The sequence below is a fragment of the Myotis myotis genome, unplaced genomic scaffold (genome assembly GCF_014108235.1).
Source record: "Myotis myotis isolate mMyoMyo1 unplaced genomic scaffold, mMyoMyo1.p scaffold_m19_p_2, whole genome shotgun sequence".
NCBI lineage: Eukaryota > Metazoa > Chordata > Mammalia > Chiroptera > Vespertilionidae > Myotis > Myotis myotis.
Window position 1 is genome coordinate 95,123,821 of NW_023416324.1, and position 23,841 is coordinate 95,147,661.

Below are 23,841 nucleotides of genomic sequence, written 5' to 3' on the forward strand. Positions count from 1 at the left end.
ATGCAGCTTCTGTTTTGTAGAAATGCTTGGTCTGCACAAGGGAGCAGTGAGAGACCATGGGGATGGAGGCACATGAGAACTGAAGTGCATCCGCCACCCAGGGCCCAGACCTGTGAGGGAGGCAATCTGGGTCCTGCAGCCCCAACCAGGTCACCTCGATCAGCTCCACAAAGAGCACAGAGGAGCCACCACCCTCTCCCCAGCCCTGCTGAACTAACTCACAGAATCCTGAGCAATAAAACAGCTTAGTAAGCAGCACTGAACAAATGAAACATCCTTTATTTGTATGCACATTTTTCACTGAGGTTCTTTCACACAGTATTTACGACAGGGGTCCTCAAACTTTTTAAACAGGGGGCCAGTTCACTGTCCCTCAGACCGTTGGCGGGCCGGGCTATAGTTTAAAAAAAAAAACTATGAAACAAATTCCTATGCACATTGCCCATATCTTATTTTGAAGTAAAAAAACAAAACGGGAACAAATACAATATTTGTATTTGCATGTGGCCTGAGGGCCATAGTTTGAGGACCCCTGATTTACGTGGTCACATAACTTTGGGATACATATAATTGCTTAAAATAATTCCTTCTACACTCACTCAGAATATATTATGCTGAGCTTACATATATGCATGTAGTCTGTAGATTTTGCTCAAATGAATGTGGAGTAATAAGAGGCCCACAAAATGACATTACACAGGAATGGAGACTGTTTATAGCTACCCACTCTCATTCTGCCTTATGGCAGAAACACGCTACTGAAGGAGAAACCAGTTATCCTGCCTGTCACAGCCTCCTGGCTGAGGGCAGTGTAGAGTTCGATCTGAGGGGAAGGTGGAGGTGAGGCAGTCATTGCCAAATGTCTCCATAGTGGCCATGTGACTATGGCTATTCTGTGAGCCATGTTAACCATCTGAGCACTGAAAACTGAGGACAGCTGTGTCCTGGGGAAGAAGCTGTAGCGTTTGGTAAGGTGGTTCTGAGAGCAGTTTGAACGCAAGCTGCAGGCTGCCTCTGTGCACTTCCCTGATCTTTCTCATGTGATTTCTCCAGCAATTATTAATTGTGTTCGAGCAGGAATAGTAACTGGAAAGGTACTACCCATGGTCTGTGTGTGAGGTGGGAGTGGGGAAGAGGGTCCAGAGGAGAAGAAAAGGAGCACTTAATAAAACAGATGATTAGCACATATTATAGGGAGTATTCTTCAAAGAAAAAATATGTAGCTTGTGCTCAGATAACTAACTGTTCTCCATATATTCAAATAAATTACAGGCAACGTGTTTTGGTTCAGATTGCTAAAAGCAAAGGTGGGCAAATTGCAGACCATGCACCAGTGGCCTGTTTTTGTAAATGACATTTTATTGGAGCACAGCCATATCTGCTTATTTCTATGCTGTCTGTGGCCATATTTGCAGTATAGTGCCGCATAGTTGTGTTACACATCGTATGGCTTACAAATCTAAAATATCTAATATCTGGCCATGTAAGAAAAAATTTGCTGACCCCTACCTTAAAGAAAATAAATGAAAGGCTTAAGCTGGAAGTAATCAGGAAAGATATGGAAGAGAAAAAAAATATTTCAGAGATTGAAGCCACATTAGCCATAAATTTAAAATAAGTGTTACTAAAATAATCAGGTGAACAACAGGAGGAAATCACGTAAAATAATATCCATAAGAACAAACATTAAAATGAGTAGATAAGGGTATAATAGACGAAGAAAGGAGAAGAAAAGAGATATGTGCATACTTGGTGTTCCTGAAAAAGAAATGGAACAAATAGAAGAGATGAAATACACTCAAAGATTAATAGAAGAAATAAATAGAAAACTTGAATCTGCATATCAAAGAGCAGATGGTAACCCAGGAAAATTATTCAGAATTATTAACACAGGACTAAGCGCCTTTAGGTTTATAGTGTTTCTGGGATGAGATTGGTGTACCTGGCCACAATAAGAGGGTAGAGGGCCAGGCAGATTTTGAAATAGCCTCTTTCTTTCAGTGCGTATGATATCAATGCAGATGATACATTAACAACAAAAGCAAGAAGCAAGAGCTATGTAGCTTTCTAAATCGTGTTTTATTATTTTTGGTGTTTTTATTTGTTATCTAACAATTTTTCCCACTCAGTAACTTTGTATCTTTAAAATGTCTGAAGAGCCCTTCACCAGAGGAATCCACAAACCACAGTATTTTTTCCCTTGAAGAAAATAAATGTATTCAGAGGACCTTATTTCATGCTAGATGATTTTCTTGATACAGTTTTATTTGTTGGTAATTTGGTACCTGTTTCCCAACTGTGTTATAGTATAGGGTACTCTCTCAGGCTGGCCCTCAGACCTGCCTATGTGGTGCCACAAAACAGAAGTGCTAGTGCAAACTGTAAGTGTCAGGCTGTCGTCTTCATTACTGAGTGAAGCTTACAGATAAAATGTATGTAAGCAGACCCACACCTGGCATCCTTTATGGGAATTTTAATTTCCATTTGTTCAAGTTTCTATGATTGTTACTAGAATTATTTCATAGATTCGCCCCCAATATACTGTATGTATATGTGTGTGTGTGTGTATATATATATATTTCTCCTTTAAGATAATCCTTATGACAGTAGCCCATGCAGCACAAAAGTGCAGGGCTAAAAAAGCAGCAGTCAAATAACATAGTTAAACATAACCTTGATTAACAAATCTTGTTATTCATGGATGACAGCTCAGTTAATCAGTGTTTGTGGCTTGGATACTAAACTGGAAGTTAATGGTGAGGTGGAAGCAATTGTAGAATCCAGACTTTTAAGACAAACACACATCACACCCCAAAAGGCATGCATGGAATCAGGTGTGGTTAGTGGGCTGTGTGATATACGCTGGGTGTTCTCCTTCACTGGTCCAGCTGCAAGCAACCTCCATAGCTACCAAGTCAAGGAAAAAGGAGTGACCCTTACTGCCCACTTCCGCATTCATGATTTCAATGGCCAAAGAGTAGCTCGTGGGAGAGGAATATTTTTATTTGAAATTTCTTAACTCAAAACTTTATTTTGACTTCTCTAAATTAGATTTGTAGAATGGATAGGTTAATTATATAGTTACAAGAGAGCACATGTCCAAAGTTAACTAATATTTATACCTATCTATTTTGGCTGTCAAGCCAATGGTATGGAGTCAGATTTCCCCCAAACTTCACATGCCTTAAAAGCAAAATGAATATGAGACATGATTTAAAAACTGTGCTGTTCATTTGACATAAAGTGACATTCTGTGTTGACGAATCTGAAGCATTGGTAAATTACTTAACTGTCTTTCCTCCCTGTGAGATGGATTAAGAATCAGGAGATGTCTTTCTTTTGATGGTGACCAAGGCAGGGCTGAAAGTAAAAAAGCATGTGAGAAAGTGGATAAGTTCGTCATATCCTTAAAGGCTCTAAAACAGTGGTTCTCAACCTTCTGGCCCTTTAAATACAGTTCCTCATGTTGTGACCCAACCATAAAATTATTTTCGTTGCTACTTAATAACTGTAATGTTGCTACTGTTATGAATCGTAATGTAAATATCTGATATGCAGGATGGTCTTAGGCGACCCCTGTGAAAGGGTCGTTCGACCGCCAAAGGGGTCGTGACCTACAGGTTGAGGACCGCTGCTCTAAAAGAATATGGGACGACTTCGTCTTTCCCCTCCTTCATTTCTGGAGAGACAAAGAGAGAGAATTAATGTCTAAAACATGCAACCTCAAAATCCTTTCTGTGTTGTGGAGCCAAAGCTGGGTGGCAATTTGATCACAGATTGTGCCCTGGCGGTGTTATGGGTCATGTGCTCAGCATGTGAACAGGAAGGTGAGAAGTGGTGAACTTTTGCCTCAGTTGTGCCATCCATCAGAGAATAAGTAGACCAGATCACCGTGTGCAGCTGTATAAGGAGGGGATGGCTGAGTGCTCCTCACACAGGGGCCTTTGTGTCCTGGACATGACCCAGCATTATGATGGGATGCACTGGGCCCAGGCTTTGTGGCAAATTACTAACCCATTATCACACCAGAACACAAGATCATTTATCTTCCAATCTGGAGTGTCACCTGTTCTTCATTTACCAGTCAATAACCATTAATTATGCTCAATGGAAATCTAAACAAAGCCCTTTCCCTCTGTACAACCAGTAAACTATTTAGTAATAACAAATAAATCTGAAGTTGTATATCCTTTCCCTTCCCATTCCCAGACTGGAGTCTGGTACAATATAGACTTCAGAGGAAATGCCTAGAAATTGATAGGTCAGAGGCTGCAGATAGTTTTCTGGAAAAGAAAAGAGCAGATGCTTGGCATTCACCCTAGTGAAAGTGAGGCCCCAACTGATCCCCGGGCTCCTGCTGAGGAACAAAGTGATCTACTACACAGAGGAATCTACTATTAACCAGTAATCATATCTTCCCCTTTAATTTTAGCAAGCTGTTATTTTTTTCGCATGCCTAAAAATACGATTTTTAAAAAGCATTCTAGCACAACATAGCATTTTAGAAGAAATAAAATAAAGTTGAGCAGTCCTGAAAGACCTATTTGAAATGTTATTTTTAGAATGGAAATTTGAGTAAAACACATTCGAGTGTATACATTAATCCTTCAGAAAAATGTTCAAATAGAAATTTTAGCCAGAAGCATAATTTAATTTTTCCTAAAAACTTTGAAAGCATTTTGAAGAAAGCCAAAGCTAGCTTGTGTGTGTGCGTGGGTGTGGGTGCACTGGAGAGAGGTGGGGGAGGGTGGCCGAAGAGCAGGCTGCGTCCCAGTGCACACAGCGCAGCTGTGGATGGTAGAGAAACTCAGGGGCATCACAGGAACTCGTGTCTAGGACTAGACTTGGGACTCTTGTTCACAGTCTAGAAGGAGAGATCAGAGTTCCCACACAGACGAGGGACGGGGGTCTTCTAGACCCCAGGAACTGCACGTACAGATCACAGACATGAGGAGCAGGCCCCTGCCCATCGGGCCTCTGCTGGAGCCAGTGCCTATATAGAGAGGCACCTCTCCCAGGAGCCTAACAAAGGAGGGTGCCAGGCACAAAGCTTGGCGGCAGAGCCAGGCTGCATTTCAGACCACAGCCCGCGTCTTAGTCTTAGCCTGGAGCAGGTAACAGTGTGCAGCGGCCGTGGAGCTACGAAACTTTTGTAGACTGTGTGCTGTGTGGACTACTCAGATAGAGAGAACATCTACTCTGTGCCTTTGAAAAGCTAATTGAGCCCTAGCTGGTTTGGCTCACTGGATAGAGCATTGGCCTGTGGACCGAAGGTTCTCAATTCAATTCTGGTTAAGGGCACGTACTTCTGTTGCGGGTTTCATCCCCAGTGCCAGTTGGGGAGCATGGGGGAGGCAACCAATTGATTTCTCTGTCTCTCCACCTCCCTTCTACGCTCTCTAAAAATCAATGGAAAAATATCCTCAGATGAGGATTAACAATAATAACAATAAAACTGATTGAACTTTGTTATTATTATTAATCTAATTCATATAAAATTTAAAAAGTACTGTGATTAGCCTTGGCCAGGTAGCTCATTTGGTTGGAGCATAGTCCTATACACCAAAAAAGGTTTTTGGTTCCAGTCCTGGTCGAGGCTGGTAAGGGGATAAACTACTCTCTCTCTCTCTCTCTCTCTCTCTCTCTCTCTCTCTCTCTCTCTCTCCCTAGCTCCCTCCTAAAAATCAATATGCATATCCTCCGGTGAGGATTTTTTTTAAGTATTGTGATTAAATTCATTAGTTATGACCTAGTGCAGAATGAAACCAGATATTTAATTATGTGGACAGAACTATTTTCTAGGCAAGATAATTTCATCAGTTACTTTTAGTATATCACTGACCTGAATCTGTTGCCATTGATTCATCCAGTTGCCACATCTCCAAGGCATGTAAAACTGCCCAAAGTCTCATCTTTTATAAATCAAAAATATGATTTAAAAGCTATCATGTAATAGACCAAAAATACAAAATAGTCACAAGAAGTAACTTCAAGTAAACGAGAAATATTTACTTATTTTCAGAAGGCTGCCACAAATTCAAAAGAATAAAGAAGAATTAATTTTTAAGAGAAAATAAACTGCCCTGTTGAATTCAGCAAGCTAAATTTCAGCTTATACAATAGTAGCTAGGGAGACACCAACCAAAATAGTTTTCTTTAAATGTTAGAACAAGAGTTCAACTTTAATACTGGGCACTGTGTTATAATGAACTGCCTGTTATCTTTACCTCTTATATTTGGAAAGTGAGTAGGAGTGATTAAAACACACACACACACACACACACACACACATTTATTTGTTTCCTGCTTGGATTTTTCTTAAAGAGACGTGCTGTTGTCAGATACCAACTGTACTTCTTAAATCTGTATCTTCTATCTGTGTAAACAAAACCTGTAAACTTAACTGCTGGTCCAAGCTATAGACACTCAAGGCCTGTATGTCATTGATAAAAGCTGATATAACTGAATGGAGCCAAGCTGTGCTGGTGGCCACAGTTAGTGTCTTAAACATGTGACTACACGGCTGCCTCACTGGCCTCCTCATTCCTGTTGTAAAAGTGTGCCTGTAGAAGGTCTCATTGAGCACCTGACCTTGAAATGCTGCCTGGTGAAAGAAAACCTAAGCTGGTACACACCTTCTTGTTGCCTCCCAGAGAACTCCATAAAAGTGGTAGTACTCTTCATTCCATGATTGTTTTTCATTAATGATTATTTTTAATTTAGCAGAGATTTATTTTACAGGGTTTAGCTGTACTTTTTTTTTTGTTGGAATGTGGAGTTGGTAACCAGTGAAGCCTCTAGAAAAAATATTTACAAATAGATGCAGTACATGAATTGTTAACTGTTGCTCTTAGAAGGGTAGCTGTACTACTCAAAGAAGTTGGGGATCTTTAAAATGTTTGAGCAACTGGAAATCAGGATCCATGTGTAACGTGGTAGACTTAGTTATGTTAATGGGGAAGGGCAGTTGTAGAATTCTTGAGGCCTTGGAATACTTGTGAAATCCAACATTATGTTTAGGTTTCAGTATTCCCTGCTTTCGATCATTTCCTTTGTGCTGAATCACGACTCATCTCTTTACAATTAATAATAATACTTTGAGTAGGTGCCATTCTTTCAGTTTTACAGATAAAGAAATGGATTTATAGGTCAATTGTTGAATCTTAGGTTGTGGAATCCAATTTAAATAATATCAGTATATAAATGGTAGTAGATTTTTTTAAAAATTCCCTTTGGGGCTTCATTTTTTAATTTTTTAAAAAATCATTATTTTAAATTACAGTTGACATACAATATTATATTAGTTTCAGGTTTAAACCTCAGTGACTAGACATTATATAACTTACTAAATGATCATCATTATAAATCTAGTACTCATCTGACACTATATGTCATTATTATAATATTATTGACTATACTAGAGGACCAGTGCATGAAATTCATCCACTGGAGGGGGGGGTCCCTCAGCCCGGCCTGAGCCCTCTCACAATCTGAGACCCCTTGGGGGATGTCCACCTGCCAGCTTGTGGCTGGATGGCCTTCTGCTGCTGCTTGAGCTTCAGCAGCTGCTGCATGTGCACAGGCTGGGCCACCACGGTCTGTCCTGTGAACACCATCAAGTGGGTGAGTCAAGCGTGGAGGCAGGCTAACCCTGAGTTTCCTGCACTTTCCTGAGTGATGACCTCCTTTAGCTTTTTTGTCTGGGAGGTTCTTTATATGTCCTGCAATTGTAAATGGTAGTTTTGCTGAGTAAAGTAATCTTGGTTGTAGGTCCTTGCTTTTCATCACTTTGAATATTTCTTGTTAATTCCTTCTGGCCTGCAAAGTTTCTGTTAAGAAATCAGCTTGACAGTCAGTCCTATGGGAGTTCCCGTATAGGTAATTAGCTGCTTTTTTCCTCTTGCTGTTTTTAGGATTCCCTCTTTGTCTTTAACCTTTTGCATTTTAATTATGATGTATCCTGGTGTGGGCCTCTTTGTGTTTATCTTGTTTAGGACTCTCTGCACTTCCTGGATCTGTATGTCTATTTCCTTCACCAAGTTAGAGAAGTTTTTCATCATTATTTTTTCAAATATATTTTCAATTTCTTGCTCTCTTTCTTCTCCCTTCAGCACCTCCATTATGTGAATGGTGGTACCCTTGAAGTTATCCCAGAGGCTCCTTACACTATCTTTATTGTTTTGGATTGATTTTTTTTTCTTTTTGTTGTTCTGATTGGGTGTTTTTTGCTTCATTATGTTCCAAATCGATGATTTGATTTTCAGCTTTATCTACTCAATTGTTGATTCCCCCATAATATTAGTCTTCATATTAGTTAGTGTATCCTTCATTCCTGACTGTATTTTTTTTAATGGTTTCCACATCCTTCTTTATGGTATCCATGTCCTAATTTATGCTGTCGAGGTTTTCTCTACATTCAATTACTCTTCTTTTAAATTCATTGAGCATCTTTATAACCAGTGTTTTAAATTCTGCATCTAGTAGATTGCTTATCTCCTTGTGTTTAGTTCTTTTTCTGGAGGTATGTTATGTTCTTTCATTTGGGAGTTGTTTCTCCTTTTTTTGGCAGCCTCCCTGTGTTTGTTTTTATGTATCAGGTACATCTGTTACATCTTCTGTGCTTGGTAGAGTGGCCTAATATAGTAGGTGTCCTGTAGGGTCCAGTGGCACAGCCCCAATCACCCAAGCTGGGCACTCCAGGTGCCTCCCCCCACCATGTGGCACATCAATGAGAGGGATTTACCCCCAGGCCAATCAGCCACAAGGACTAGCTGTGATCACCAACCACTGTGGAGGATCAGCTGTTCAGGGGCCAACCCCACAGAGAAGGACTTACTTCAGCAGGGTTCTGGTGCCCACAAAGTCCACCCCTTGAGTGTGTCGCTATGAAGTTAGTTGGGTGATGGTGCTTTGACATGGTCTGAAGCTATATACTGGGTGTGCTGGCTCTTGGGCCTCCCAGGAGTTGTAGGCCTAGGTCAGCCACCACCTGTATAATACCTGGGGCCACCAGCCTTGAGCTACAAAGTGATCTATAGATGGCTGCTACTTGTGCTGGGCTTGGAGGTGCCCAGGAGAGGCCAAGTTGTGAATCCTAGCCAGCCACTGCTAGTGCCAGGCCTGGGGCCACTTATCGAGAAGTACAGGGCTTCCTGAGTCCAGATGCTGCTTTTAGGAGAAATTTTAGGAAAGTCTAAAGCATGAGCCAAGACAGGCCATCTTGTGGAAAACCTACTGGAAACATCTTGGGTGGGCTTGGAAGTTGTGTTGGCTGGTGTCTCAGGGAATTCTCAGGGAGGCCAAACTGTGATAGCCAGGTTGATGCTGACTCAGATATGGTGCCCACCTTCCTGCTCTGTGCAGGGAGGGCTCATTCAAAGGAACAATGGCCTCTGCACTTCTGTCTGGGAGAAAGCTGTCCCCTAGCTCTCATCCTGATGCCAAACAATTCAGTCCCTTCCCAAATGTCCCTGGTGCCTTTTGAGCTGCTATCCCAGCTTTGGAGCTCAGAGGGAGTGAGTCAAAGTAAGTTCACATGTGGACCCTTTAAGACGATCTGCCTAGGACTCCAACAGCCCTCTGTCTCACTCAGCCATTATCTCCACTGTTTTTTTTTTTTTTATGTTTGTTGTTATGTTTTGTTGTTAATCCTCACCCAAGGATATTTTTCCATTGATTTTTAGAGAGAGTGAAAGGGAGGGAGAGAGACAGAAAGAGAAACATCAATGTGAGAGAGACATCAATTGGTTCCCTCCCACATGCACCCTGACTTGAGCTGGGGATTGAGCCTGCAACTGTGGTATGTGCCCTTGACCAGAATTGAACTCCCTTCAATCTGTGGGCTGAAGTGCTATCCGCTGATTTTTACAGCCAGTTGTAGGGATTTCTCTTCCTGATACTGGAACCTTTGGCTAGGGGTCCTAGTGTGGGGCTGATACCCTTCACATCCCAGGAGGTACCTCCACAGCCTAGTTACCCCTCTCAATTTTTATTTACCATACGTGGGTGTGGGACCAGCACATTCTGCATATCTGGCCCTCCTACCAGTTCTGATGTGGCTTCTTCTTTAAATCCCTAGTTGTATTACTTCCATTCAGCTAGATTTCAAGTGTTTTTCTGAAGGATGGTTGTTCTTTAGTTTAGTTGTAATTTTGATGTGGTTGTGGGAGGAAGCAAGTACCATATTTGGCTATGCTGCCATCTTGACCTGAAGTCCATTAATAATTCTGATTATTTTACTTTTTGATATCACCACATTGATATCTTTATTGTTAAGAAATTTTGTTCTATTTTTGGGATAAACATCTGTCTTTAAAATATTTTTCTTTCCCTTTCATCCATGATATGAAGGTAAATTAGATAATGCTTTTTAAATTCTTCATAAGAAAGGTTATGTGCCACAAATACTCTTCAATATCTTGTTCCTCTAAATTGTTGTCCAAGGACCTGCTGCATGAGAATCATCTTGGATGTTAAAGATAAAAATGCCTAAAGCATGTTCTCTACTAAGACCACCTCAGCAACTGTGGCCCAGGCATCTTATATTGAAACTAGAGGACTGATGCATGAAATTCATGCATGGGGGCGGGGGGGGGGGTGAGGTCCTTCAGCCCAGCCTGCAACCTCTCTAATCCTGAACCTCTTGGAGGATGTCCCACTGCCTCTCACAATACAGGACCACTGGCTCCTAATCACTCGCCTGCCTGCCTGATCACCCCTAACCACCTTTGTCTACCTAATTGCCCCTAACCACCTCTGCCTGCCTGCCTGATTGCCCCTAACTGCTCCCTTACTGGCCTGATTGCCCCTAACTGCTCCCCTGCTGGCCTGATCGCCCCTAACCGCCTCTGCTTCACCCCATACCTGGGACCCAGGATTCCCTCCTCCAGCTGGCCACAGGCACACAGAACCAGGGCCGGCTTTGCCTGGGCTAGCCACAGCCGCATAGGACTGTGGGCAGGCAGCTTAGCCTGGGCCGCAGCCGCAGGCACCCAGGACCACGAGGCAGGTGGCTTGTCCCTCTCCTGGGCCACAGCCCCAGCCGCTGGCACCTGGGACTGCAGGGTGTGCAGCTTCTCTCTCTCCTGGGCTGCAGGCGCAGGTGCAGCCACTGGCACCCAGGACCGCGGGGCTTGCGGCTTGTCACTCTCCCAGGCCGCAGCCAGGCAGGTCCCCATTCCTCTCTTGCAAGCTCATTTGAGCCTGGCTGGTCCCCATTTCTCTCTCGTGAGCTCATTTGTGCCTGGCTGGTCCCCATTCCTCTCTTCCCGGTGTTGAGTGTCTGAGCCATTAGGGTGTGATGGCATGAGGGCATGACAACCATTTGAATATTAGCTCTTTATTATATAGGATGTTCCCCACATGATGCACATTACGATTTGAGAACCACTACTCTAGTGGTGTGAATATTGTATTATGTTCTAGTTGTAGGTTAAAATATTTAAACCTGGAGACTATTAGACTAAGGTGGCTCTAATGCCTTGGCAGGCCACATGAGCTAGCCTAAGCCAGGGTCACTTCACTGAAATCCATGAAAATTAAGCTTAAGAACAACCAATCAAAAAGAGCTAACTTGCCTTTCCCAAATAAGGCAATTGCATGAGCTATAGCCAGTCAAATGATTGCTTTGCATTGCTTTGCTTCACTTCAGCGTCTACTCTATAAAAACCTTGCCACTAGCTCTTGTTGGTGAAGCACTCCTAACCACTTCTCTATTCAAATTGAGGTATGATCAAAGAAAATCTTAAAAAATATATTAATGTGCTTCAGTTCACCTTTTAACAATGTCCATACACAATTGTGTGTGTTTGATAGCATTATATTTCCCAAGTGGTAGCTAACTGCAACTTTAACTGGGATTTGCCTGTCTCTCTCTAGGCTATGTGGCTGATGCTGCAGAATGACGAGCCAGAGGATTTTGTCATAGCTACTGGAGAAGTCCATAGTGTCCGGGAATTTGTAGAGAAATCATTTTTGCACATTGGAAAAACCATTGTGTAAGTATACCTGAGAGTTGATTTCATCAAACATTTTCTGGCAGGTTTGTATATATGCTTGCGTTTTCCCTTTTTACTCTCTTGTAAAGCAATGTAGGGAGTTTCATCATGGAGCAGAGACTTTGTTATTTATCACACATACAAATCTATTTATGTGAAGTGTTTGCCACTATCTGAACAGTCTTTTTAAAATTTCTTTTATCGTTTTTATTTTTAAAATATTTTTACTTTTGAAAAGCTTTATTTTTTTATTATGATTTATATATGATGTACTATGATATTACTGTAGCTAATTGTACTCTTACCAGTCAATATGATAATATTACACAATATTTTTTAATACTTCAATTTATATTTTAAAACTAGTCCCCTGGTGCACGAATTCGTGCATAGGTGGGGTCCCTCAGCCTGGCTGGCAATCAGGGCTGATTGGAACTGTCTGGTGGGAAGGACAGCAGGAGGTTAGCCGTTTGCAGGAGGTTGGCTGTGGGAGTGCACTGACCACCAGGGGGCAGCTCCTGCATTGAGCATCTGCCCCCTGGTGGTCAGTGCATTGTCATAGCGACCGGTTGACCAGTCAAGCGGTTGACTGGTCATAATGGTACCTTAGGCTTTTATATATATAGGTTTTTAAACCCATTAAAAACTTACAGAAAAGTTTCAATGCCTTACAAACAATCTTCTTTTCTCTGAACCATTGAGAGTAGGTTGCTAGCCTGATGCCCCATCACCCAGGACTTTTGTGTGTATTCCCCATGAACACAGATATTTTCTCACATAAATGCAATACAAATATTAAAATCAGGAAATTCACCATGATAAACTGCTACCGACTAACCATCAGATCTGGTTGGAGTGTTGCCAGTTGAGTGAATCCTACACTGTACAGGATTGGGCAAAAGTAGGTTTATAGTTGTGAATACACAAAACAGAGTTTATTCTTGTATTATTATGTCTTAGTTATTGCTTCATTTTACATACGAACAACTATAAACCTACTTTTGCAACACCTGCATATGAAAATGGTCTAGTTCAGGGGTGGGCAAACTTTTTGACTCGAGAGCCACAATGGGTTCTTAAACTGGACCGGAGGGCCAGAACAAAAGCATGGATGGAGTGTTTGTGTGAACTAATATAAATTCAAAGTAAACATCATTACATAAAAGGGTGTGGTCTTTTTTTTTTTAGTTTTATTCATTTCAAACGGGCCGGATCCAGCCCGAAGGCCGTAGTTTGCCCACGGCTGGTCTAGTTTATACTCATGCACTAAATTCACTTGTTGCATTAGAAAATTTTGAAGGAAGATTTCTGTTGGGACAGTTGAAAATTTTATGGGAAACAGTATACATGGAAGATTGGAAGTTTCTTTTTTGGAAAATTTTTTACTCTGGTAAAAAATATATATAACAAAATTTACCTTTTTTTTTATTGCTTAAAGTATTACAAAGAGTATTACATATGTCTCCTTTTTTTTCCCAGCCCTTAAAATTTACCATTTTAAACATTTTTATTTCATTTTTTAATAAATGTTCTTATTTTTTAATTATACTTAAAATTCAATATTATATTAGTGTCAAGTGTACAACATAGTGATTAGACATTTATATAATTTATGAAGTTATCCCCCTGATAAGTTTAGTGCATGTCTGACACAATATATTGTTACTACAATATTATTGACTAAATTTCCTATATTGTATTTTACATCCCCATGACTGTTTTTATGACTAACAATTTGTACTTCTTAATCCCCTTCACTTTTTCCACCCATCTCCAACCTCTTCCCATCTGGCAACCATCACTTTGTTCTCTGTAATTATGAGTTTGGTTTTTTTATTTATTCATTTATTTTGTTTTTTAGGTTTCACATAAGTGAACTTATATGGTATTTGTCTTTCTCCGTCTGACTTATTTCACTTAACATAATACCCTCTAGATCCTCCATCCATGTTGTCACAAATGGTAATGTTATATTTTTTATGGCTGACTCATATTCCATTGTATATATGTACTACTTCTTTATTCAGTGCTCTCTCAATGGGTACTTAAGTTTCCATATCTTGGCTAGTGTAAATGATACATATCTCTTTTCAAATTAGTGTTTTAGATGTCTTTAAATACCCAGAAATGGAATTGCTGGGTCATATGTTAGTTCTATTGTTAATTTTTTAGGAACCTCTATGCTGTTTTCCATACCGCTGCACCAATTTACAATCCCACCAACAGTGCATGAAGCTTCCCTTTTCTCTACTTCCTAACCAACACTTGATGTTTGATGATTTATTCATAATAGCCATTCTGACAGGTGTGAGGTGGTTTTAGTGTACATTTATTTGATGATTAGTAAAGTTGAGCATCTTTTCAGATGTAGGCCCTCTTTGGAGAAGTGTCTATTCAGGTCCTCTGCCCATTTTTAAATCAGATTGTGGGGGTTTTTGGTGTTATGTTGTATGAGTTCCTTATATATATATTATACCCTTATCAGATGTACCATTGGCAAATATCTTCTTCCACTCAGTAGGTTATCTTTTTGTTTTGTTTATGGTTTCCTTCCATATACAAAAGGTTTTTAATGTGATGTAATTCCATTTGGATTTTTTTGTTTTGTTTTGTTATTTCATTGTTTCCCTTGCCTGAGGAGAGTTATCCAAAAACATATTGCTAAGAGCAACATTAAAATAGTTTATTGACTTTGTTTTCTTCTAGGAGTTTTATGGATTTGAGCCATCTATTTAAATCTTTAATCCATTGTGATTTTATTCTTGTATATGTTGTGAGAAAGTCTTATTTTATTACATGTATCTGTCTAATTTTCCCAGTACCATTTATTGAATAGACTATCCTTACCCAGTATATTCTTGCCTCCTTTGTCATAAATTAATTGATCGTGTAGGTATGGGTTTATTTTTGTACTGTCTATTCTGTTCCATTGATCTATGTGCCTGTTTTTATGTTAGTATCATACTGTTACTGTAGTATAGTTTGATATCAGGTAGTGTGATGCCTCCAACTTTATTCTTCTTTCTCAAGATTGCTGTGGATATTCAGGGTCTTTTGTGGTTCCCTCTTAATTTTAGGAATACTATCTCTACTTTTGAGGAAAGTGTCATTGGTATTTTGATAGATATTTTAAATCTATAGATTGCTTTCAGTTTTGTGGACATATTAATGGTGTTATTCTTCCAATCCATGAGCATAGTATATTCTTCAATTTATTTGTATCTCCTTCAATTTATTCTTCAGTGTCTTATAATTTTCCAAGTACAAAGGTCATTTACCTCATCAGTTAAACTAATTTCCAGGTATTTTTTATGCAATTGTAAATGGAATTGTATTCTTAATTTTTCTTTCTGATAGTTCCTTATCTATAACAATAAAAGCATAATCTAATTAGACCAGACAGCTGAACGGCCTTCTGGATGTCATTCTAGACATCCTTCTGGATGAAGCTGCGGCGGTAGGGGCTGAGGCAGAGGTGGTTAGGGGCGAGTGGTAAGGGGCCATCAGACAGGCATGTAGAGTGGTTAGGAGCAATCAGGCAGGCATGTAGAGTGGTTAGGGGCAATCAGGCAAGCAGGCCGAGGCAGTTAGGGGCAATCAGGCAAGCAGGCCGAGGCAGTTAGGGACAATGAGGCAGGCAGGCGAGCAGTTAGGGGCGATGAGGCAGGCAGGCAGAGTGGTTAGGGGTGATCAGGAAGGCAGGCAGGCCAGCAGTTAGGAGCCAGCAGTCCCAGATTGTGAGAGGGATGTCCAACTGCTGGTTTAGGCCCAAACTGGCAGTCGGACATCCCTCGAAGGGTCCCGGATTGCGAGAGAGTGCAGGATGGGCTGAGGGAACCCCCCAACCCCCGTGCACGAATTTCGTGCATCGGGCCTCTAGTTGTTTTTATAAGATGCAACCAATTTATGGATATTAATTATGTATGCTACTACTTTACTGAATTCATTTATCAGTTCTAATAGGTTTTTGGTGGAGTCACTAGGGTTGTCTCTGTGTAGTATTATGTCATTTGCAAAAAAATTGACATACTTCTTTTCCAGTTTGGATGAACTTTCTTTATTTCCTTCTCTGATGGCTGTGACAAAGTCTTCCAGTACTATGTTGAATACAAGTGGTAAAAGTCAACACTCTTGACTGGTTCTTGATCATTAAAAAAAAAAAAATGCTCTTAACTTTTTACCATTGAGTATGAAATTAGTGTGGCTTTGACATATGTTACCTTTATTATGTTGAGGTACATTCCCTCTATTCCCACGTTGCTGAGATTTTTTTATCATAAATTAATAGTTTGAGGATAAGCATTAGTTATTCTTTGAATGTCTGGTGAAATTCACCTGTGAAGACTAGGAGTTTTGTTTCTTGGGAGATTTTTGATTACTGAATGAAATTTATTAGTAATTATTGATCTCATATTTTCTTCTTCATTCAGTCTTAGAAGATTATATATTTATAGGAATTTATCTATTTCTTCCATGTTCAATTTGTTAGCATATAATTGTTCATAGTATTTCCTTATAATTTTTGTATTTCTGTGGTGTCAGTTGTCACTTATGCTCTTTCACTTGTGTCCTTTCTCTGTATATATTTTTTGATGAGTCTGGTTAAACGCTTATCAATTACATTCATCTTTTCAAAGAACCAGCTGTTTGTTTCATTCATCTTTTATATTGTTTTTTTGTTTGTTTGTTTGTTTGTTTTTTTAGGTCTATTTTGTTTCTTTCTGCTCTGACCCGTAGTATTTTCACCCTTCTACTCATTCTTGGCTTTTCTTTTTTAAAAAAATTTTAAGTGTAAGACTAGATTATTTGAGATATTTGTTGTTTCTTCTGATACACATGTACTGCTATTTTCCTCTTAGAACTCCATTGGCTGTGTCCCATAGATTAGGGGTCCTTGTGTTTTAATTTTCACTTGTCTCAAGGAATCATTTGATTTCTTCCTTGAACTCATTGTTAATCCATTCATTGTTGAATAGTGTGTTATTTATCTTTTTATATTTGGGTGTTTTTTAGTTTTGTTATTGTAATTGATTTCTAGCATCATACCATTGTGTTTGGAGAAAATGCTTGAAATTATTTCAATCTTCTTAAATTTGTTGAGAGTTGTTTTGTGGCCTTACACATGGTGTATCCTGAAAAATATTGAATGTGTGCTTGAAAAGAATGTATGTTCTGCTGCTTTGGGGTAAAATGTCCTAAAAACATTGATTAAATCCATCTGGTATAAAGTGTCATTTAAGGCTATTATTTACTTACTAGAGTCCCAGTGCACAAATGCGTGCACAGGTGGGGTCCAGCCAGCCCGCCCCGATCAGGGCCAATTGGGCCAGGCAGGTGCGGGGGAGGGCCGCTGGCGGTTGGCCGGCCCACCCCCAGTCGAAATCCCAGTTGAGGGGACAATTTGCTTATTAACCTTTTATTATATAGGATTGATTTTTTTTTTTTGTCTGGATGATCTATCTATTGATGTCAATGGGTATTAAAGTCCCTTACTATTACTGTATTACTGTGGATCTCTCCCTTTACTGTTGCCAATATTTGCTTTATATATTTACATACCCTTATATTGGATGTATAAATGTTTACAATGGTTATATCTTCTTTTGGGATAGATGCCTTTATCATTAAGAAATGTCCTCCTTTGAATCCTAGTATAACCTTTGTTTTAAAGTCTATTTTGTCTGATATAAGTATTGCTACCCCAGCTTTCTCTCCTTTCCATTTGCATGAGATATCTTTTTTCATCCCTTTATTTTCAGTCTGTGTGTATCTTTCTATCTGAAGTTAGTCTCTTATAGGCAGCATATGTATGGGTCTTGTTTCCTTATCCATTCAGCCACCTATGTCTTTTGATTGGAACATTTAATTCACTTATTTAAAGTAATTATTGATAGGTATGTTGCAATTGCCATTTTATCATTTATATTTTTACTTTTCTTCTTATTAAAGATATCTTTAACATTTCTTGTAATACTGGTTTGATATTGATGAATTCCCTTCGCTTTTTCTTATCGTGAAAGCTCTTTTATCTCTCCATCAATTCTAAATGACAGCCTTGCTGAATAGAGTAGTTTCGGTTGTAGGTCCTTGATTTTTACCAATTTGAATGTTTTGTGTAAATCCTTTCTGACCTGCAAAGTTTTTGTTGAGAAACCACCTTACAGTCATATGGAAATAGGTAACTAACTGTTTTTCTCTTACTGCTTTTAAGATTCTTTTTTGTCTTTAACCTTTGGCATTTTAATTCTGATGTGTTTTATGTGAGACTCTTTAGGTTCATCTTGTTTGGGACTCTGTACTTCCTGATATTGTATATTTACTTTCTTCATCAAGTTAGGAAACTTTTCAGTTACTATTTCTTCAAATAAGCTTTCAAACTCTTTCTTTCTTCTTCTTCTTCTGGTACCCCTGTGATGTAAATGTTGTTATGCTTGATGTTGCCCCAGAGGTCCCTTAGACTATCCTCACTTTTTAATTTGGTTTTCTTTTTGCTGCCTTGTCTTCCAAATCACTGAATCAATCCTCTTCTTTAACTAATCTTTTGGTTCCCTCTAATGTATTCTTCATTTCTGACTGGTTCTTTTTTATGGTTTCTATCTTTTTGTTGAAGTTCTCGAGGACATCATCTCCTCTTCCCTTAAATTCAATGAGCGTTCTTATAACCAGTGTTTTCAACTCTGTATCTGGTAGATTGCTTGCCTCCATTTTATTTCATTATTTTTCTGGTGTTTTGTCCTGTTCTGTGGGGCCCATTGGCACAGACTCCAAAGTCACCTGAGCCAGATGCTCCAGGGGTGTCCCTTGTGTGGGTTATTGTGCCTTCTTGTTTTATTTGAGCCTTGGTTGCTGTTGGCACATTAGTGGGTGGGATTCACTAACCAGCTGTGAGGATTTGCTGTGACTATAGCAGACAAGCTGTTAGATAGGGGCTGACACCATAGAGTGTGATTCACTTTTGCAGGACTCTGGTGTTTGCTAAGTCCATTCTTTGGCTGTGTTGTGTGTGCCATTAATTGGGTGATTCTCTGGTGTGATTTGAACCTGGCCATTGGGTTTGTTGGTTTGGGGGTCTCTTGGAATCCACTGAAATGCAGGTCAAAGTTCCTGCCAGGGCCTGGCTCAGGACCACCTGGTAGGACCTACAAAGTGTTGGGCTGGCTTGGAGCTGCCTGCTAGAGGCTATGCTTCAAACTGAGTCAGCTACCATGCTTACAGGGGCTTACGGCTGCTTAACAAAATATGTATGGCACACAGAGGCCAGTCACTGCTTTTTAAGGGCTATAGACCTTTGAGAATTTTAGGAGAGTTCACAGTACAGGCTGAAGCTAGCTGTTTGTGTGTAACAGACCCTGAAAGAGTTGGGTGGGCAGGGTCTCAAGAAATCACCAGGGTGGGAAAACAGTGTGAGCCAGGTTATTAGAAACTGTTAAGCTCCAAAAATTGTGATGGTTGATATACATAAATTCTTATTTCTTAGTGTGTGAAGTATTCATGCTAATAAAACAAAGACTTTAGCATAATTAAAGTATTTATATTAGGAGCATTTTACTTGTCAGAATTCTTTTGTTCTTAAGGGACTGAAATTGGACTCCCAGTGGCCTCAGGGGCACTTGGGTCTGAGATCTGGAACTCTGTTATTCTTCTCTGCCTTTTGGCTCTACTGCTCTTGGAATGCCATCTACATTCCTTCAGCATGTCCCTGTGACAGAGGATGTCATTGGTAGTATTTCTGAGGATATACCTAACATAGTCAAAGAGGACTAGAACCCTTTTTGATAGCTATCTGCTTAAGAGAAATTCCAAGGAAGGATCCTAGCTGTCCCCACTGAGTCCTGTGATCACTTCTAGACCAATCACTGAAGCCAGGGCATGGGGCATGCTTTGAGGACTTATTCTGTCATCAGGGAGAGAGAATTCTATGTTTGGAAGAAGCAGGAACCTCCATCAACATGGGAATGTGATTTCTAGAATAAAGGCAAAAAAAAGTGGTACTAGGTAGACAAAACAATATGTTCACTGTAGCCCAAGAGTATGCCATGTGTTGTACACCCATTCAGTTTAATTTCAGGGCAGGGGATACTGTTCACGGAGGAGAAAGGCGGTATACTGAAGTACCCTCCAAGATTGCTCAGCAGTGAGTGGTAGAGCCAGGGTCTACCACTGCATTTCTCTGAAACTAAATGCCTTTGATATTGTACTTCTCATCCTTCAAAAGCTTTGCAAGGTGATGGCTTACATGCAAATAATGAAGTCACTTATAAGCAAACAAGTTGCCCAATTAACCCTAGGCCTTCATGCTTCTGGGAAGGAGAAGCCCCAGCATAATGCAAAGAGAGCCCAAGATGCTTAGCCTCGGCTTTTGGACATCTGAGGCCCAAGTTCTGATGAAAACATGAGATCAGAAGGGTGTGTAAAGGATAATTTTCACTACGTGTTGTTTTGGTCTGTCACTGGAAGCATATCCCGTCCTGCCCAGTGGCACTACTCCTAGTTCCTGGAGCCCATCACATCCTGGAGAACCTTTAGCGGTAAGGGAAGGGGGTAGGACTGGTGTCCACTAATTCACCAGTGTGTCCTCAGTGCTGGCAGTAGCTGGCTTGCAGTGGGTGCTCTATAATATCTACTCACTGAGCCCCGAGGGAGACCAAAAGGCCGCTTGTCAGAACGTCCTTCCATGAGTGTCCAATGTCAACCTAATTTCCCCATGTTAGGTGAGCAGGAACTCCTCCAGCATGGTTCCTTCTCAAGTGGTGGTGACAGCTCTGGAAAGCCACCATGCTTACTATCCCAGGAGCTACTAAGGAGGGATGCTAAGGACCTGAGTTGACACAAAAGCGTCGAGATGGAGAGGATAGACTGACCCAAGGAAGACAGAACAGGACTTGGTGAACAGTTGGATATAGAGAGTGAAGGAGAACTTGACTAGTGGAGCCATCAAGTGAGACAGAAAACTTGCTTCCCTGCCATCATTTTTACCTGCTGTGTTGTGTGTGCTTCAAGGAAGGTGAGAGATACTTTCTCTGAACTGGTGGACTTGCACTAACCTCGTATTGCATGCCTTTCATATTAGACACACTGGTCAATATCTAAACATGCTCACTTTAGCTGTTTTCAGATCTGTTGTCACTTCTCACTCCTGCTACTGTTTTGAAAATATCTGTTGTAATTTTCACTGGAAAAGCTTATAAAATGTGTTACCATCTATAAATTTAGAATTGGCGCAAGTATTTGTTCTTGAAGTCTTTGACACCATTTAAGTGATTTTTGCTTTGAATTTATCAGAAGATAGCACATTCGTTCGAGTTTGGGTTAGTGGAAGATACTCAGCCCCACGTGCAATCCTGGTGAAAGTTAAGGTGATATTTGACAATTAAATTCCCAATTGATCATTAGTATTGAGAAGGTGCCTTCATGACCACAGATGTTTTCTTCTAAGAACATTACACGGTGTGTGTTTGGTTGTTCAAAGGAGGGTGCATTGTTGTTGTTTTTTCCCATTAGTGTTTTGTTTTGCTTTTCACTTTCTCATTAACTTATTACTAAGTCATGTGAAAAGGAAGCACTTTTCTTCTACAAGTAAAGTGATAGTAGCATAAACCAAGCAGGCGAATACTTGTCTTGACTAATTTTCTGTCATTCATCTTATTAGATTTTGAAAAGGGAGTTGTAAGAGTAGCCTGCAACCATGTAAGAACCACCATCTACTGCATGGGGCTATGCTTCAAACTGAGTCAGCTACCATGATTACGGGGGCTTACAGCTGCTTAGCAAAGTATGTATGGCACACAGAGGCCAGTCACTGCTTTTTAAGGTCTATAGACCTTTGAGAATTTTAGGAAAGTTCACAGTACAGGCTGAAGCCCTTTCAGATTTGGTGTTTTCATATAAGCTTCAACTTACCATTAAAAGAGTTTTCCCCCTCCTCACTCCCTCCTTTCTTTCTTCCTTGTGTTGTGCCCTCCCCTCTCTCTCTGGAAATTTAAGCCCTACTATCATTTTATATTTATAACTTCTAACATACTTGGGGTTTTCACACATTAAAAAAACTACAATGATATGGCCCTTTCAGACAAGTTTGTGGTTTTAGACAAGGGAAATACTGATCATAGTTTGTGGTACTGTATCTACATTTTCAGTAAAAGCAACAAGGGTAACAATTATTATAAATTTTAAAAGAAACACTTTAGTGTTTCTAAAGTCCTCCTGGCTGACATAATGACATTTGTGCTCTTCGTATTCTTTCCCTGATAGGGAAATGTTTTTGTGATGGGTAGGATTTCTGAGCCTTGGCCCTTAAGGCTCAGAAGAGGGCTTGTGAGAAGAGGAAACAGTGTGTGCAGGTTTGCTGTGGATTCTGCATTCCTATTTGCTGGGCTCAAGGCTGTGCTATATTGCACATGGGAAAAGCGCATCCTTCCAGTCAGGCATTTCTGAGGAACAGATTTTCCCATGATGCACTTCTTGGGGGTTTTAGGGGGAAAGTTAGGAGAAGGAAATCATGTGGCCCTGCATCTCTCCTCTGGGGATTTCACACCTGAAGGTGTGCACAGATGCACCGAGCGTCCCTTCCCCGACAGAGGATCACAGCATCTGTTCTCCCGCCAGCTGCCTAGGAGCCCCTGATGGCTCTACCTCGCACCTTACCAGCTTGCTACCTGTTTCCTTGATGTCCCTACCCAGTGAGTGAAATCTAAGCTGCCAAGTGATGGAAACACAGCTCCCAGACAGTCATCTGCCACGTAGATCTGTCACTGGTGCTAGGAAATCACACTGTGAGCAGCCTGCAGAGAGCCTATTCCTGAATATAGGTACCATGGGAACTTTCTGGAGATACTCTTCGAAAGTATACACATAACATTTAGTAATAAAAAGATTTGGTGTTTTCATATAAGCTTCAACTTACCATTGAAAGACTTTTCCCCCTCCTCACTCCCTCCTTTCTTTCTTCCTTGTGTTGTGTTCTCCCCTCTCTGGAAATTTAAGCCCTACTATCATTTTATATTTATAACTTCTAAGATACTTGGGGTTTTCACACATTAAAAAAAAAAAACTATAACAGCCTACAGTGATATGGCCCTTTCCTGAAGCAGCGGGTTTTGAATTATTAGCAGGTGCAGGATCTAATTTGAGCCCTGATGTCTTCCGTGTCTTGGAGGCTGAGGTAGTCCTCACTATGTGTCATGAACAATTGATGTTCTCTGCCCACTTCATTTTTCTCTCAAAGCCAAACTCATCTAAGAGAATCAAAGGGCATTCTCTTGTCCTTGAGAAGTGTCGGCTCTAACTGAGTGACGACAAGAACACATTCTTTACAAATATATACAAATAGATTGTGTTATTGTGCAACTCTTTTATATCAGTACTGAGGCAATAGCACCATGATCAAGACTGGAGTGGTATCCATAGAAAGGTAGAGTTAAACAAGCCACAGTGGGAGTTATGAATGGTAGTTAAGAAGAAGGAAAGCATTCCAAGTGGGTGGAATGGCATGAGAAGAGGCATGGAGGCAGGAGTTATTAAACTGTATGTGGGCAGTGAGCAAGCAAGTAAGCTGGGTTGGACCAGCCTGACCACATTGGTGTGCATGAAGAGATACCCACACCTACTGTACCCTCTGCTTCCCCACACTCATTGTTTAGGTCTTAGCTTAGGCATCCTCCTCTGGCTCACACCCTACCTTCAGCCAAGTCCTGCTAAGTGCCCTCCCTGGTTTTCTAATAGCACCCTGTCTGCCTTCTGCTGTCATTAATACACTCCATTATGGTGGCCACTAGTCTCCAAGCCTCTTAGGGACAAAGACCATGTCTTGCTTACTCATGCCTGTGTCATTGGCTCCTGGCTTAGC

The 23,841-nt window shown here is 40.5% G+C and overlaps 1 protein-coding gene across 2 annotated transcripts in view; it reads left to right on the top strand.

The window, feature by feature from the left end:
• GMDS (GDP-mannose 4,6-dehydratase) overlaps window positions 1–23,841 on the top strand; it is a 694,374-nt gene that overhangs the window by 567,294 nt on the left and 103,239 nt on the right. For both annotated transcript variants that reach the window (XM_036350688.1, XM_036350689.1), the window contains exon 8: window positions 11,878–11,996. In XM_036350688.1, the coding sequence (XP_036206581.1) occupies window positions 11,878–11,996 (119 nt within the window). The remainder of the gene's footprint in view (window positions 1–11,877; window positions 11,997–23,841) is intronic.